We start from the raw sequence: 16,211 nt of genomic DNA, 5'->3' as shown, positions 1-16,211 counted from the left end.
GACATCCATTTCCACAAGCGATCGACATAAGTAACCGCCTGTGGAAATACTCCGCGAACGGTTGCTTATGTCGACCGTCTGTGGAAATAGATCTATTTTCACAGGCGATCCACGTAAGGAACCACTTATAAAAATTACTTTTCACAGACGATCCTCAGTCGCACGGGACCGCAGCCACTTTCTCAGACGGAACCGTCTATAAAAATCAAATCTAGGTGTTTCGAAAAATAGGTTTAGTGGCATGCCCAGGAAAGAGCTGGGTAGCCTTCGACCACTCGTCAGTCGTGCTCTGCACGAATGCCATGTACTTCTCTCGTGGTCGACACGGACACACACTATACTGTTATGGAGTAGAAACTATCAGTCAAGTACCTAGGATCGCGGGCAAATCAGTAAACATTGGCAGCACAGCTCGTGTTCTTTGAAGCAAGCGGCGAAGAGAAGATGAATAATGAAAACCACTAGACCAGCGTTCGGCCGGAGACGACATTCATGCATGTACGTGGCGGTGATCTTACGGCGTCAATGTTACCGTATCATCCTTGGTTCAGAATTTCACATCATTCACATGGGGCTGCAGAGCTGCCGCCAGCATGAATTGCAGTCTGTTGGCCGCTTGAGAAAAGCATGGACTGCTCAGCGTCCGATGATCACATTATACAGGCCAACTATTTTGTTCGTTTTCTCCAGTGAGCACAGAAAAGAAGAACGGAAAAGGTGTGACGCCACGCCAGCACGCTCTCAAACAACAACGGCTCCCCAGGAGGAAAAGCCTCTCCTCCGTCGGTCTGCGACTCGCGCCGGACCGCCCCGCCCAGCTCCCCACCAAAGCACGCGCTTTTCCGCCACCGCAAAGCACCAGCGCGACCCTCACCATCGCCACGCGCTCGTGCTGCGCACGCCACCACGCATGCAGCCGTCCGCCCCGCTGCCACTCTCGCGTGAAGGCTCACTCCCCGCTCCGCCCACCTCTCCGCGATATATTGCTCCCCTCCGGCCCTCCTAATTTTAGCACCACCATTTCGGCCGCAGGGTTTAAGCAGCAGGGGACGACGAGGCGGGGTTAGTTCAGTTGGTTTGTTGGATCCGATCCGGCTGCGGCGGCGAGATGGCGGTGGCGCCGGCATTCGCGGTTTCCGGGGCGGCCCTCGGCGGGGCCACGCGGGCTCCCCGACCCACCGGCTGCGGGGAGCGGAGGCGCGGGGCGGAGCTACCCTCGCGGTCTCTGGTCTTCGGGCGCAAGTGCTCCTGTTTCCCTCGTAATGATTCGTGGCACCTCCTTACTCGATCGCTCCCCTTGTCTGATTGATTCCCCCGTTCTCGTCACGATCAAGTGTGGCAGCGATCTTACGTGAGTGATGTGGTGGTGCCTGTAGGGGCTGTCCGCGCCGGAGGTTCGGGGATGCGCACGGCGGCCGCGTCCGGGGAGGTGGTGATTCCCGAGGGAGAGAACGACGGCTTGACGTCGTCCGACGATTCGGTTCTGTACAAGTCTGATGAACTGGAGGTGCGTGATCCTCTGATTCTTTTCCTGCCCTGAGAATTCTGCCACACTGCATCACTCAGTTGAAATACACGTTTAGTGCTAACAAAAATTTGATGAGCGCCATACGATGTGCAACATCCTCTTGTGCGCGACTGCATCTGCATGTTTTTCTGGTTGTTACTTCTTTCTCCATGCTATTTGAGAACTAGGTCAACACCCCATCAGTGAAATGCCCAAAGTGGTATTACGCTGGAGATTCACAATTCTGTGTGATTCCATTCTTAGAGTTGTCCAAATGATCGTCTTCTGAGCATTTCGTCTCTTGGACACCGCTCTAGGTACCAGTCATCGATGGGGAATCGACAACAGGGGTTGGGCGTGAAGTTAAGATCGAGTCCTCAGAGTCAAGGCACGATGCTGGCGAGGCTGATGCTGAAGCCTTGAACAAAATGGCAATAGAATCAGCTACAGAGGAGAAACCACGAGATGTCCCACGACCGTCAGATGGACAGAAAATATACCAGATTGACCCGATGCTGCAAGGCTTTAAGTACCATCTTGAGTATCGGTATGTCTTGCTTCCACTGTGCACTTTAAGACGTTCGGGTCTTTCATACAAATGTAAACTACATATATGTAGGCTGCTTCCTGCTTATATCAACACTACTAGCAATCTCACTATGCCTTAATGGATTACAAACAGTTACAGCCTATATAGGAGAATACGTTCAGACATCGACCTGTATGAAGGAGGCTTGGAAGCTTTCTCCCGCAGTTATGAGAAGTTTGGGTTTAATCGCAGGTAAAATTTCTTTGCTGAGAAGTGTGTATCTTTTCTCCTATTTATATGCAAATAACTTAGCGTCTTCCTTCTTACCACGTAGTGCTGAAGGTGTTACTTATCGAGAATGGGCTCCTGGAGCACATGTATGCCCTTCTAATCTTTTTGTTAACCTTTAATATCATACTAGTTCCATCTTTCAATTGTTTATGAGTATATTGAATTGTATGGATTTTGTATCTCCCAAATGGGTTATGAATACTCAACTTGTATTATTACGAACTGACTTCTGCTTCCAATTGCAGTCTGCAGCATTAGTAGGCGACTTCAACAACTGGGATCCAAATGCAGACCATATGAGCAAAGTATGCCTGTAGCTTTCACAAAAAAGAAAAAATCGTCATGGATTACTTGGTTTAGCTTTGGTGTTGACTCCATATGCACTCTAGAGTAGATCCATGGATACAAAATGCTTCCTCTTCCATGTAGTCAAACATTCTAGATGAATGTGCCTATTGAGATATATGTTGCGCACTTGAGTAGATATCTTTTACAGATTGTGTTCATATGAAAGGAATTGCTGAGTACTTGAATTTAATATTCTTGGGCCTGGGGTAGGTGTAACTCCGAATGGTAGACAAGAGTTACTGATGCTCATACCTAATTATTTTTTTTCAGAATGAGTTTGGTGTTTGGGAGATTTTTTTGCCTAACAATGCAGATGGTTCATCACCCATTCCTCATGGATCACGTGTAAAGGTAGTTTTTGTTCTGTTTGGCCCGTGTTTTGGGCTAGTAAGGACGTTGCCAAATTACTTAGTGGATGTTTTGATCATATATAGGTCAGAATGGATACTCCATCAGGGATAAAGGATTCAATTCCTGCCTGGATCAAATACTCACTGCAGGCCCCAGGAGAAATACCATACAATGGGATTTATTATGATCCTCCCGAAGAGGTCCTTTTTTTTTTCTTTTGCCCCCATCTTCTGTACTTTCAGTTGCTGAAAACTTATTTTCTTTGTGTTGCCATTGATTAAAATGTTTTACATACATATGCAGGAGAAGTATGTATTCAAGCATCCTCAACCTAAACGACCAAAATCATTGCGGATATATGAAACACATGTTGGAATGAGTAGCCCGGTATTGCACCTTTTCCTTTTATTCCTTAATGATGCTAGATATATGCAGTTTAAGTTGCTTACATGTTTCAATACCTTTTTTGGTACTGTTGGCATTTTTTTAGAATTTTCTTCCATTCCTATGCACATGTAATTGTTGTAATAGCTGATAACTTGTCATCAACTTTTTTCACTATGGTACTTTGTTACTAAAGTCTGCAGAATGTAACTCCAAGGTATTCTAGAATTAGTTAATTGATGAATGGAAATTTCTTGATTTGAGTATGATGTTTCGACAGTACGGGAAAACTTCTAGATTTTCTTGCCAAAATCTGGTGCTTATTAATTCAAAACTTTACATTCATATACTTTTGAATGATACATTTTCTGTTACTATGTATTTCTATAAGTTTTTACCATTAATCAACATTTTGAAACAATATGTTCAGTCAAACTAATATTTATTTTTGTCATGTATGGTTGTGTTTATATTTGCTTCTATTTTTACACTCTGTTTATATTTCAAATTAAATTAATATTTTCTGCAATTACTACGATTACAGTATTTTACTTCATGTTTTACTGGCAGTATATATTTAGCCAATAGCACAAATATGTACACTCTGCATTTTGCCCCATTGCAATGTGATTGGTACATAGATATACTTCCACTAATTCAAGATCATTTTTCTGTTTACGGGCTGTTGTTATTTTACTAGCATATTTTGTAATCAGGAACCGAAGATCAACACATATGTAAACTTTAGGGATGAGGTGCTTCCAAGAATCAAAAGACTTGGATACAATGCAGTGCAAATAATGGCAATCCAAGAGCACTCATATTATGGAAGCTTTGGGTAATCTCAGGATTAATTTCTGTATATCTTTCTTGACTCTAATAGTCTATACCTTTCAGCTTTAGCAACTGTTTTATGCCAACTTCGTCTTTCATCTTCCTTCCTTACTTTCTTTCTTTTACTCCTGTTTTATGTGAGAAACTTCTACTTCCAACTATTTATTCCTGTGGTCTCATTCAATTAGTATGTTATCACTAGCCAAATCAATTTTCATATTCTAGAAATGTAAAATTTTGGTTTGATCTTCAATAATCAAATGTATTTGGATGCACATCTAGCGACCAGGTTACATTCATATTTCAGCGAACTGTATTGACTAGTGCAGAGGGATAGTTGTAAGCCATACGATAGTAGTAATATGGCAACTCAAATGTATCAGTATAATTACTTATATCGGCTACCTTTCCAAGTTTCTAGTGACATGAATATTCATCTCAAATGCTTATTTGTAAATGATGCCTTTTCGTTTTTTACAAATAATATTACTTCATTGATGAGAATTTTGTTACTTTTATTGCAGGTACCATGTTACTAATTTTTTTGCACCAAGTAGTCGCTTTGGGACCCCAGAAGATTTAAAGTCCTTGATAGATAGAGCTCATGAGCTTGGCTTGCTTGTGCTCATGGATGTGGTTCACAGGTAATTGATAATTCTCAATTGTTATTGATTCACCATATGTATATATTACATAATTAAATTCTTGTCGATTGAATTAAAACATCACTTGGTTCTTCCAAACAGTTATTAATACATTTTGCATGCCAGATATTGTCAAGCACTAAAAAATATAGAAAGATGCGAAGTTATTTGTGGACAGAAGAAATGATGTTTGAGAAAGAATAATTAACATGCTGATGACATCTTTAGAAAGATGTTTTGTCAATCATTAAGAAATATAGAAACACAGAAAGCTATGTCATCAGGTCCGACAAACCAAATGAAGAACAGAGAAATTTTCAATACTGGAAACCTGTTGGTCTTAGTTCAAAGCTCTTTGGCTTTTGGAATGAGATTGATTGCAATCGATTAGATACCCTTGTTGATTTACTGAAGCCTTTGGTTTCAAAGCTTTATCTTTGATTTTCTGTTGCATGCAGTCATGCATCAAGTAATACTCTAGATGGGTTGAATGGTTTTGATGGTACGGATACACATTACTTTCATAGTGGTACACGAGGCTATCATTGGATGTGGGATTCTCGCCTGTTCAACTATGGGAACTGGGAAGTACGGAACAAGAATACTCTGTTACATTTATTACGTGTTGGCTTCCAATTATCTGCCCGCATGCCTGCTAACAATTTATCCCTACGCAGGTTTTAAGGTTTCTTCTCTCCAATGCTAGATGGTGGCTTGAGGAATATAAGTTTGACGGTTACCGGTTTGATGGTGTGACCTCCATGATGTACACTCACCATGGATTACAAGTAATTTATTGTTTGATATCTGTTAGTTTATTTTGACTACCTTGCTAACTCTTGCGGGATTACACTGTAGCTACTTACGATAGAATCATATTTATACAACCTAATTTTTCCTTTTCCTGAAGTAATGCAATTTATTTTAGGTAACATTTACGGGGAACTACAACGAGTATTTTGGCTTTGCCACTGATGTTGATGCAGTGGTTTACTTGATGCTGGTAAATGATCTAATTCATGGACTTTATCCTGAGGCTGTAACCATTGGTGAAGATGTAAGTTATGACTTCATCTGTCATTCAGTATGAATTTCTCACACACATATTTATGGCAATGCTTTTTTATAGTCTAAGCTGTTTTCTGTTTATTTTGACAAGATGCTCCAATTTAGTGATGAAAATTTTACTTCGGATTTTGAGATGAAGTGCACACTAAGTTGCTGCATAGCATTATTCTTCATTTCTTCAAAGTTCCGCACAGTAATGTAATGATTTATTGAGGTGTGCTTATTAGTTCCTGTTTTTACATAAATAATAGAACAAAGCCATGCTTTGAAACAGGTCTATAATAGAGAAATAGCTGATACATATAGAATTACTTTTTGAAAGATATGGAGAAAGTTAATGGCTGAGCCTGAGTCTACACTAAAAAGGAGAGAATTCTAGAAGTTTTGTATTTATATTGGAGACTAGACTCTATTGGAGAATTCTCAATATTTTTTTATGATATGGTGTTATCTTGTGCTTGTTTTTGTACCAAGCTTTAATGTAGATATTTGAGGTCATTTGAGTTGGCTTCCGTGGAATTAGCGGGTAGCAAAGTTGAATAGTAGCTTCTTGAGACTAACCATATGCAAACTGCCTGTATTTGAAAGATATCTTGAATCTTAAATCGCTTTCAAATAGATGCATGTTCCGTATTGATAACCTTTTCTTTTCCTGGAAGCTCCCAATTTACTGAATGTCTAAGTACACATACCGGGTTGTGGGGGCTAGAATTCGAAAACAGTAGGGCAAGAGATCCAAATCAATAGCTTCCAAAAACAAATAGGAAATTCAAATTTATCTACTTAACTGCCAACTTTTCTGTTGGTTATTCATATAACTTCTTCAGGTTAGTGGAATGCCTACATTTGCCCTTCCTCTTCAAGATGGTGGGGTAGGTTTTGACTACCGGATGCATATGGCTGTGGCTGACAAATGGATTGAACTTCTCAAGTAAGTGTTGCATATGGCTATGGATAATTATTACTTTTTTTTACAGTATGAAATTTAGTTATCTGCTGAATATAAACTATTTTTTTGTATTGGACTGCATGTTGAAATAATTCCTTTTTTTTTTTGCACATAACACCACAAGTACATATATGAATGTTTATATGCATGCACATAAGAATTTACTCTTGTCAGTTGATTGGATTTGGGCATAAGGGGCTCATGGTCATCACTTTTGTGGTTTATTCTACATAATTAGAAAAATAATATGCAGTTACCAACTTCTAGGTTTTCGCAGATGTTCATGTGGGTACACACACTATCACCTACGCCAAATGTGCCTCGAGATTGATGCAAACTTTCAAAATTCAAACTAACAAACCCATCTTCAAAATTCAAAGTAACACACCCATCTTCTAGTTTTTGTTGGGTAGGATAGTGCATATATTCGAGGATATGAATTTCTATTTCTCATAATTAACATTACATTGTTAACAGTGTTCCACTATTGTGTGTCTATAAGAAAAAAGCTTCTGCTCTTTGAGTCTTACATTCGTGTAATATATTGAGCTTTTGTTTTGAAACTGGAAAGCTTGATCTTTAATGTACCTTCTTGGATTTTTGTTTTGCGATATATATTGTCTGAGTTTCAAGTCTTTTTTTTTCCACAGGGAAAGTGACCAAGCTTGGAAGATGGGTGATATTGTGCACTCACTAACAAATAGAAGGTGGTTAGAGAAGTGTGTTACTTATGCTGAAAGTCACGACCAAGCACTAGTTGGTGACAAGACTATTGCATTTTGGTTGATGGACAAGGTAATCACTCATCAATTTTCTAGGCTTATCAATTCGGACATGGATAATAGCATAACTTATTTTGTTTCATATATTTATTTGTTGCTATGATAATAATTTCTCTTTATTTTCCTCAACTTTTAAATTAATTTTAATGTTCCCACGATAAATATTGTGAAAAAACATCAAGTTAGAATATAGATTTATTTTCACCCTACCTTTCTCATCGTAGTTGTATTTATCATTGAAATCTTGTGCATGAACCTGTAAGACTTCTGTCTGAGTGAATTTCTGTTCTTTGGCTAGCCCTGCGAAAACTGTGGTTTTGTACTTTTAAACTTTATTTTAGTTGTTTTCCCCTTCCACTGTTCTCTGAAAAATACATGTAGAAACATAACGTACAGAATTTTAATACTAGAACCTCATGTAATCTACTTGTGCAGGATATGTATGATTTCATGTCTCTGGACAGACCTTCAACACCTACTATTGATCGTGGGATAGCATTGCATAAGATGATTAGACTTATCACAATGGGTTTAGGAGGAGAGGGTTATCTTAATTTTATGGGAAACGAGTTTGGACATCCTGGTGAGATCTTGACTACTTTGTTGCATTTCACCTTCTTTGAATCTTTTATAACAATATTTCATTTAACAATTATCTTGCCATCTAGTTTTGTACGTCCCAGGAAGCAGTTGGTTTTAAGGTAATTGATCTACCTTTTATTTTGCAGAATGGATAGATTTTCCGAGAGGTCCGCAAAGACTTCCAAGTGGTAAGTTCATTCCAGGTAATAACAACAGTTATGACAAATGCCGTCGAAGATTTGACCTGGTAAACTCTCTTTGTGCTATTAGCTTATTGTTGATTTCTGCATTAACTTGTATCTCCATAAAATCCAATTCTGACCTTTTTTACCACTTATTGAGTGCTTTAATCAACAAAGTTCTGTTATGATAATTCATCTTGGCCTTGAACTTATCTTTATTCACATTAGCGTTTTCAGGACTAGAAATATTAGACTGTTTTTCTGCAAAATTTTGTATTACTTATTGTGCTATCCGTAATCTATAATTAATTATTATTAAATTCTTTGTTATTTTGCATTGTCAGGGTGATGCGGAGTATCTTAGGTATCGTGGTATGCAAGAGTTTGATCAGGAAATGCAGCATCTTGAGGAAAAATATGGAGTATGTATTGTTTAATATTTATTTATTTTTGGTTATGCAAATTTCATTTGTTATGCATATTCTTATACTAACGGCATCATACTAGGTATACATTTTTTCTATAATGACATTTTGTTCAAAATCATTTTGCTATTTCACTTGGCTAGTCAGCTATAGGTTTGGCATGATTGTGGCCCCACTTCTAAATAATCTGATGATTACTGCACAGCAACAAGCCAGATGCTCCTTTTACATGCTCTTTCTCATTTGGCACATATTTCTGTGTTTTCTTTTTTCGTAAGCTTAAAGAATAACAAAACCACTTGTCTGAAGTATAATGTGAATAGAACAATTACGTATGTCAGTCTTCCATGCTTCTTTCCTTTTTTTTCCATTTTCTGAGGAGAGCAATCTTCCATGTTCCTAATTAATATTGATCTCCAGCGAAGTTAAATTTAAAGTTCTACTGGTGAAAATATATTGTTGAATATGTTGTGGTATGTACTGCATGTCTTCTCCTTACTGGGTCTTTCAGAGTCCTACCGTCTCTATAGTAAAGCTTACTGCAAAAGAAGACAGTAGGGTGCCACAACACTCCCATTTTATCGCTGCAGTATGATTCAAATCCAATAAAGCACATAAGAAATTATTTATTAAATCATATATCTAGAACCTACTATATATTTCTAACGAATACTAAAAACATCTAGACTTACTTTAGATTTCTTAATAATTTTGAAACTAAACAATCAAGGGTGACTGTAATCATACACACAACTTTAGTTGGCTATTGGATACACTTTGTCTCGAACTCATGAAAACAATGTTGTTCGTAAGGATTTTCTTCATCACAATTTTTCCATACTAAAATGCATGAGAATAAAATTTCTGCAACAAAGTACGTATGGGTTCAATCTTAATCTTAAGAAAAAAAAATGTTTCAAGGAAAACATTGGAATAGTTACCACTTTGTTAGTGCTAATTGAGATTTGAATGGGAATAAAGGATTTGTAGTGCCCCTAGTACTGCTAATTTGTCTCTCACCAAATTCTATCCAAAATTGGAAAAAGGATATTATGTTTTCTTTCATGTTGCATCACTAACTCTATTGCACGGTGTTAGGGTAAACGCTGCCGGGAGGATAGGCGGGCGGTGTTGGCTATTAGGGGAGAGATTGAACTATAAATTGGGAAGACTTAGAACTATAGGGAAGACATAGGAGAAGGGGACTGAAAACTATATTGATTTCTTGTGCTTCATTTATTATAATAGATGTTGTGCCCTCCCTTATATAGGAGCCGGCCCTAAAAATCTAGAGTAACAAATTTTATTTCTACAACTAACTAATAGATCTTATCTCTAACTAATCTAATTTGATCTGATCCCTAACAACAATCTCATCTCTAACCTGGTGCTATAGCAACGTGAATCTCATCCGCTAGGGAAGGCACTGGGCCAATCCCTGCCAGGGAATGCTTCTCCATCCCTATCCTTATTTAGCTATCGGGGGGGGGGGGGGGGCGTTCTCCCATCCCCATCCCCGCAAAATTCCTATCGGGGGGGGGGGGGGGGGGGCGTTCTCCCATCCCCATCCCCGCAAAGAATTTTGCAGGGATCGGGTTGCCAATAGAGATGTAAAATTGAATCATAGTTGATTATTTCTATATATTAACAATATGTTCGTAGTATATATAAGTAATTTATTGATGTATACGAGGGTAATTAATACAAGAGGAGTTCAATATCATAGGTTAGATAAAAAATGTAAGAGTAATTTATTATTTTTCCTACGTAATGTAATGTTTATACATTTATATACTAAGAAAAATCTGTATATACGTGATATCGGAGATATAGCAGAGAACAAGGATGGGAAGTGCCTTCCTGTCCCGGTCCTCATATAAGTTCACGGATATCAAATTTCCCGTACTCATCCCCTAATAGGGGAATTCCCCGCGGGTTCAGGGAGCGGAGCCCTATTGTCATCCCTAGTTCCCATCGGTTCTACAATAACATAACACGCGGTTCCTGCTTTTAACCATCATTTTGTGCCAGTTTTTGTGAACTAGGCAGGTTTTAGCAAGTTCCATTATTGTAAAAGCAACAAATATTTTCTGATGAAATTGGCTACGTAATTGCAGTTCATGACATCAGATCACCAGTATATTTCTCGGAAACATGAGGAAGATAAGGTGATTGTGTTCGAAAAAGGGGATTTGGTATTTGTGTTCAACTTCCATTGGAATAACAGCTATTTTGACTACCGTGTTGGTTGCTTAAAGCCTGGGAAGTACAAGGTATGCAGCTATCATGTATTACACATGATCTAAGTGTAATTTTTCTTCGATCAAAGTATAACCTTTCTTCACTGAATGAGTTGGCCATACCTAATATTTCTCTCCCCAACATGTCGAGTGTCATTATTGATCTCTTGTGTTGACATAGTTAGGAGTAAGGAAGTTGTTCGTCAAAAAGGAGTAAAAAAGTTGTTGGTAGTCCACACTTCATATTCTCGTTTAATCTCCTCGGAAAAGTAGGATATTTTGTGGTTTCCAACTTGGTTTGTTGTACAAGCAGGCAAAGGAAGCAAAATACGAGCCCCTTTTCCACCCTGCTGGAACTGATGGTTCTCTGTTTTCGTATGCTTGGGGGGGGGGGGGGGGCAACTACCTATAATGGGTGGTCGCCTGTCCATTCTCTTGATGCCTCCCGTTTTTGAACACACCCATATTTCGAAAATTACCTGCAAAATTAGTCGGGAACCATTTGCCCAGTTTTGAAGCAGATCAACTATACAGATGAACTGGATGTATTGGGTACTTGGCTGCTGATAGCATCTACAATTTTCTACCAGGTGGCCTTGGACTCAGACGCTGGACTCTTTGGTGGATTTGGCCGGATCCATCACGCTGCAGAGCACTTCACTACCGTAAGTTTTGCGTCACATGAGATTTCTTGTATTATGCTCGTCTAAACTCGTTCCCGACAGATCTGAGCCAAACTTCCGTTTTGCCCATTTGTTGCAGGACTGTTCACATGACAACCGGCCCCATTCGTTCTCAGTGTATACCCCCAGCAGAACTTGTGTTGTCTATGCTCCGGTGGAATGATAGCAAGGTGCTTCTGCATGCATGTGTGCCGCTATCGTCGCGAGGAAGCAAGGAAAGCATTTAGCCAATACAGCCAGTTGCACAGTTTGCTTTTGTGCTTCAGATTAGGATGTTTTCTGCAATCCCCACCGTTGGGTTCAATAAGGTTCTGCTTCATCGATGCTGGAAAGCCCAGACATCTTCTGAAATGCCACCGGTTTTGTAAACCATCATACCCCTATAGATCGTTGCTACCCTTTGCAATGCCGGTTGAACAGAGATTTTGTTTGTCTTGTCATGCTTCATGCCAGATCGGAATTCCATTCCTTCATTTTGTACTTTAGGCGCTATTTATCGCGTGAGATAGTGTGTCCGCTCTTTTTTCATAATGTTGAACACTACTACGAGTGAGTTGAGCTTGAGCAGCAAGCTGCAGCTTCTATAAGAGGGATTATGGGGTTGTTACTTATTAGTACAGGAATCCAAAGCATGTTGGTCATGTCAGGCTACAGAACAGTGTCGCAACGATCTGCTTATTCATGACTGCTACGCTGTCCTGAGTACCCTTCGCCACGCTCAACGCAGTTACACCAATGCTTCGTCACAAAGCACTAACACTCCAATCCCTGAAGACACTGCACCTTCCGGGCTTGCCGTTGCAGGTATCTCGCCTGCCTGCCTTAGATGTTAACCCTACAACAATGGACACGGAAACGGGAAGGGAAAACACTCTGATACTGGAAAGCTAAGGCAAGGATACAATTGCATGTGATGCCCTATATATCCTCAGAGGAAAATGAAAAGGAGATGACAGGGATCGAACACAGTAGCTTGCTCAAGAGTTACTTCTACTCGACCTCTTCGATCTTCACATGGCCCTCACCTAACGCTTTGCATACTTTGCTGTTCGTCCTGGGCCAATCCAAAGCCGCCCTCCGGCTCACATGCATGTACGTGAAATGATGATGTCCCTTTGATCGTGGCATACAGCCGTCCTCATGATCAATACCCAGGAGGCTTATGCTATCATTGTCACGAGTTGCTTGAAGGTTCAGGCTGCAAGTAGCTAGGACACTAGCTAGCTAGTACTCAACTCTTGATCGTTTGCATGAAAGGAAAGAAGAAAAAGAAACTAAATGAGTATGCCTCAACAAGCCGGGAGCAGAAGGAAGCGAGGAGAGATAATAAATAGACGAGTGGTGATTAGCTAGCTACTCTTGCAGTTTTTTACACGACTTAGAGTGCAAGGTCTGCCTCCTGCCGCAGCTCTTACACTACCGAACGAGCTAGCTAGCTCCACGAGTTGGCAGAGACGAAACTGCAGGATCGATGCATCAGGGGGAGATGGAGAGCAGCGGCAAGGAGCAGCAGATGCAGATCGTGTGCGTCAGGAGCGCGTCGACCGGCGGCCACGTCGGCGAGGAGGGCGAATGGGATCAGTCGTCGCGGTCGGCGCTGTCTCTGTTCAAGGAGAAGGAGGAGGAGATCGAGCGGAAGAAGCTGGAGGTGCGGGAGAAGGTGTTCTCCATGCTGGGCCGGGTGGAGGAGGAGACCAAGCGCCTCGCCTTCATCCGCCAGGAACTGGAAGCGATGTCCGACCCCACGCGCCGGGAGGTGGAGTCCATCCGCAAGCGGATCGACAAGGTAAACAAGCAGCTAAAGCCGCTCGGCAAGAGCTGCCTCAGGAAGGTACGTACGTGAGAGGACACTGTTGCATGCATGTTGAATTTTACGGGAACCCGTAGTGCTTTCATCAAATTTTACTTTGGTTGGTCAGCTGGATGCCTGGATAACATCGTATACTTGTTTTGGAGCATGAGCAGGAGAAGGAATACAAGATGTGCCTCGAGGCGTACAACGAGAAGAGCAACGAGAAAGCTACGCTGGTCGACAGGCTAATGGAGGTGATCACTATTCGCTAACTAAATTGACCACTACCTGTGAACTTTTGCTAGAAACGCTGTTAGCGCCTACCGGGTTGTATCTTATGGATGGGCTGCACCAATCAAATGATACGCTTCCTGGCTATCTAATCTACTGGTTGATTGGGGCAATTGAGAATCTGACACTAAATTCGTGTGTCAATTTAGGATTTGTCACTCAATATCTCACCTATATGTGACCATTGGACCATGTTTCAATGAAATAATCCTGATTCCTGAATTGCCACCCAATCAGTGGCAGATCCTAAAATATTCAATGGTTAGTTGGTTTCAACTTTGGTGGGGGAGGGGGGACATGTTTTCGCCCATAACTAGGTCCAGCCTAATGATAATCGTGGGCTTTATTAGGCCTAGTCCAAATTATTGGGCCGGTTTATAGCCTTAAACTTGTACCCCAGGAACTAACACATTTGTACTGTGCATTTTGAGCAGCTGGTGGGCCAAAGTGAGAGGCTACGGATGAAGAAGCTTGAAGAGCTGAACAAGACGATAGAGTCCCTTTACTAGACCTGACATGGTCATCTCAGAGGAGGATGAGGAAGCTACAGATCTGGTGCCACCACAACAGGAGCTTCCTACGCGCAATTGTTGCAAAATTGGGATTGGATTTGTGCGACTTCACATGTATCGTCGCGATCGTATGTTTGTTACCGATGATCATGAGGTATTGCATTATCATGGCACGGAATGGTGGTTCTATTGCAACGTCACAGTCGAACAAAGTAATCTTTATATTCATTAATCGGAGGCTCCACGGTAATCCTTAGGTAAGACATGCTAAGAAAAAAAAATCCAAAAAAATCTCACAAAAAAGCAAAACATCCTTCCCTGAATTTTATGGGTCCTAAAGATCTATGGCTCACCTTGAGGACCTCCAAAAGTCAGGAGTGCTACTAACCTATTTACGGGTCTGCTAAATAAGAAATTTTTTTGCTATATTTCCCTTGTAATAGAAGTATAACTAACCAAACACTATAGAGTAAGAGATAAATATATGATCACACTAATAATAATAAACATCCTAATAAGAGGAACATGCCTCAATTATACAACTATGCCACAAAGACAATCAGATTTCGTAATGACTATGACATTATAACCAAAAGGACAAACAAAAAGTGAAGGTGATCATAAATAAGTCATGCTGCTACCCTCTACATGCTCAATGTTACCTCAAGACACACCTGTAAAGATAGTAAGGATGAGATTCGAAAATCTTAGCAAGTCAATTATTTTAACAAGCTATTTAGTTACAATTGATTAAACATTCATCTTTAACAAAGGTAATACGTTAAACAGGTTAACAATATCCGAAAAACATAATTAAGCATGACAATACAACATCAACCACGTGCTATCATCCACTAGCTATGATTCGCCATCACAGTACCATCCAAAATGGTAGTAAAGACTTTCTTGCAATACGAAGAGACAACACCGATGCAATTAAAGTAAAGATATCCATATGAATGCATATGTATGCTTATGACATACTCCTCCTCATCCTTACCCCTTCTCGGATAACGTAAGAGTGTGCACCGTACCCCTTCTCGAATAATATATAGTGTTGTACCAGTACAGTCGCAACCATAAGATGACGACAAAACTTCCAATTCAAGATGCTATGCTTATAAGATGCTTCATACATAACTAGCAACATAACTTCCAAAATATGCATAATACTTCTAGAATTGCATACTATAAAAAATAAACAACTACAAAGCGATAGATCTCACTTCTTACGCTTCATAACTCAAGAATCAAGTAAACTTCGAAAAAGTAAAAATTAAGACAACAAACTCATGCATAATTGAAACACAGCATCCAACATAGGTCCATACTTCATGATTTTTATATAAGGACTATGAACAACTACATGAAAGAAGACATATCCTACTTCCTTTACCTCATAAACCAGGGGAAACATCCAATCTTCAAAAGGCAGAAAGTAAGCCACATGCTCACATTAATTTAACAAACTATTAGTAAGTATGGAAATTAAAAGATGGAGGTAACAAAATAACAAGTTAAAGCGTATCCATCCGCTACATTCACTTGCTTTCATCGACGACGAAGGCGGGAACTAGCTGCATCTCGAAGCAGCACCACCTGAATAAGTGCATAAATTAGTATCAAATGCCGCAACAACAAAACTAAAAAGAGACACGCTCCTACGCCTGGGAACCCCGCATACAAGGCGATAATGAAAATGTCGGAGAAACATCTACTGCTTGACTAGCTCAACGAATGACCACATTGTTTTATCAATTACTCCCAAACTACTCATCCAAAACGAACAAAACCAACGCCATCAAAAAGTTATCGAA

The 16,211-nt window shown here is 40.2% G+C and overlaps 2 protein-coding genes across 4 annotated transcripts; both read left to right on the top strand.

Annotated features, from left to right (window-relative positions):
• Window positions 1–704: 704 nt before the first annotated feature.
• Window positions 705–12,303, top strand: LOC133919022 (1,4-alpha-glucan-branching enzyme 2, chloroplastic/amyloplastic). Of its 3 annotated transcripts, XM_062363211.1 has the most exons (23): window positions 712–941; window positions 1,033–1,259; window positions 1,377–1,507; window positions 1,825–2,054; window positions 2,190–2,288; window positions 2,371–2,413; window positions 2,573–2,632; window positions 2,946–3,026; window positions 3,110–3,226; window positions 3,330–3,413; window positions 4,127–4,248; window positions 4,769–4,888; window positions 5,347–5,476; window positions 5,566–5,676; window positions 5,817–5,945; window positions 6,784–6,887; window positions 7,556–7,700; window positions 8,123–8,270; window positions 8,416–8,516; window positions 8,796–8,873; window positions 10,994–11,149; window positions 11,707–11,781; window positions 11,879–12,303. In XM_062363211.1, exons 2-23 carry the CDS (start codon window positions 1,109–1,111, stop codon window positions 11,960–11,962), a joined length of 2,499 nt encoding a protein of 832 aa, XP_062219195.1. In that variant the 5' UTR covers window positions 712–941; window positions 1,033–1,108; the 3' UTR covers window positions 11,963–12,303. The 3 variants fall into 3 exon arrangements, 2 of the variants coding, with proteins under 2 accessions (XP_062219195.1, XP_062219194.1); XM_062363210.1 differs by having other exon boundaries at window positions 712–1,259; XR_009909882.1 differs by lacking the exons at window positions 11,707–11,781; window positions 11,879–12,303 and having other exon boundaries at window positions 705–1,259; window positions 8,416–8,472; window positions 10,994–11,048.
• Window positions 12,304–13,150: 847 nt separating this feature from the next.
• LOC133917521 (uncharacterized) lies at window positions 13,151–14,619 on the top strand. Its single transcript, XM_062361405.1, has 3 exons — window positions 13,151–13,630; window positions 13,765–13,845; window positions 14,317–14,619. The coding sequence occupies exons 1-3, from the start codon at window positions 13,271–13,273 to the stop codon at window positions 14,389–14,391; spliced, it is 516 nt and encodes a 171-aa protein (XP_062217389.1). The 5' UTR covers window positions 13,151–13,270; the 3' UTR covers window positions 14,392–14,619.
• The last annotated feature ends 1,592 nt before the right edge of the window (window positions 14,620–16,211 follow it).

The sequence above is a fragment of the Phragmites australis genome, chromosome 5, assembly GCF_958298935.1.
Source record: "Phragmites australis chromosome 5, lpPhrAust1.1, whole genome shotgun sequence".
Taxonomy (NCBI): domain Eukaryota; kingdom Viridiplantae; phylum Streptophyta; class Magnoliopsida; order Poales; family Poaceae; genus Phragmites; species Phragmites australis.
This window is presented reverse-complemented; position numbering and strand designations above follow the sequence as displayed.

Bases quoted from the DNA above. Each gene is read 5' to 3' on its own strand.
- LOC133919022 (XM_062363211.1), top strand. From the start codon at position 1,109: ATGGCGGTGGCGCCGGCATTCGCGGTTTCCGGGGCGGCCCTCGGCGGG. The intron at 1,508-1,824 runs GTGCGTGATCCT...ACACCGCTCTAG, and splicing joins ACAAGTCTGATGAACTGGAG to GTACCAGTCATCGATGGGGA. The intron at 2,055-2,189 runs GTATGTCTTGCT...GATTACAAACAG, and splicing joins AAGTACCATCTTGAGTATCG to TTACAGCCTATATAGGAGAA.
- LOC133917521 (XM_062361405.1), top strand. From the start codon at position 13,271: ATGCATCAGGGGGAGATGGAGAGCAGCGGCAAGGAGCAGCAGATGCAG. The intron at 13,631-13,764 runs GTACGTACGTGA...GAGCATGAGCAG, and splicing joins GCAAGAGCTGCCTCAGGAAG to GAGAAGGAATACAAGATGTG. The intron at 13,846-14,316 runs GTGATCACTATT...CATTTTGAGCAG, and splicing joins TGGTCGACAGGCTAATGGAG to CTGGTGGGCCAAAGTGAGAG.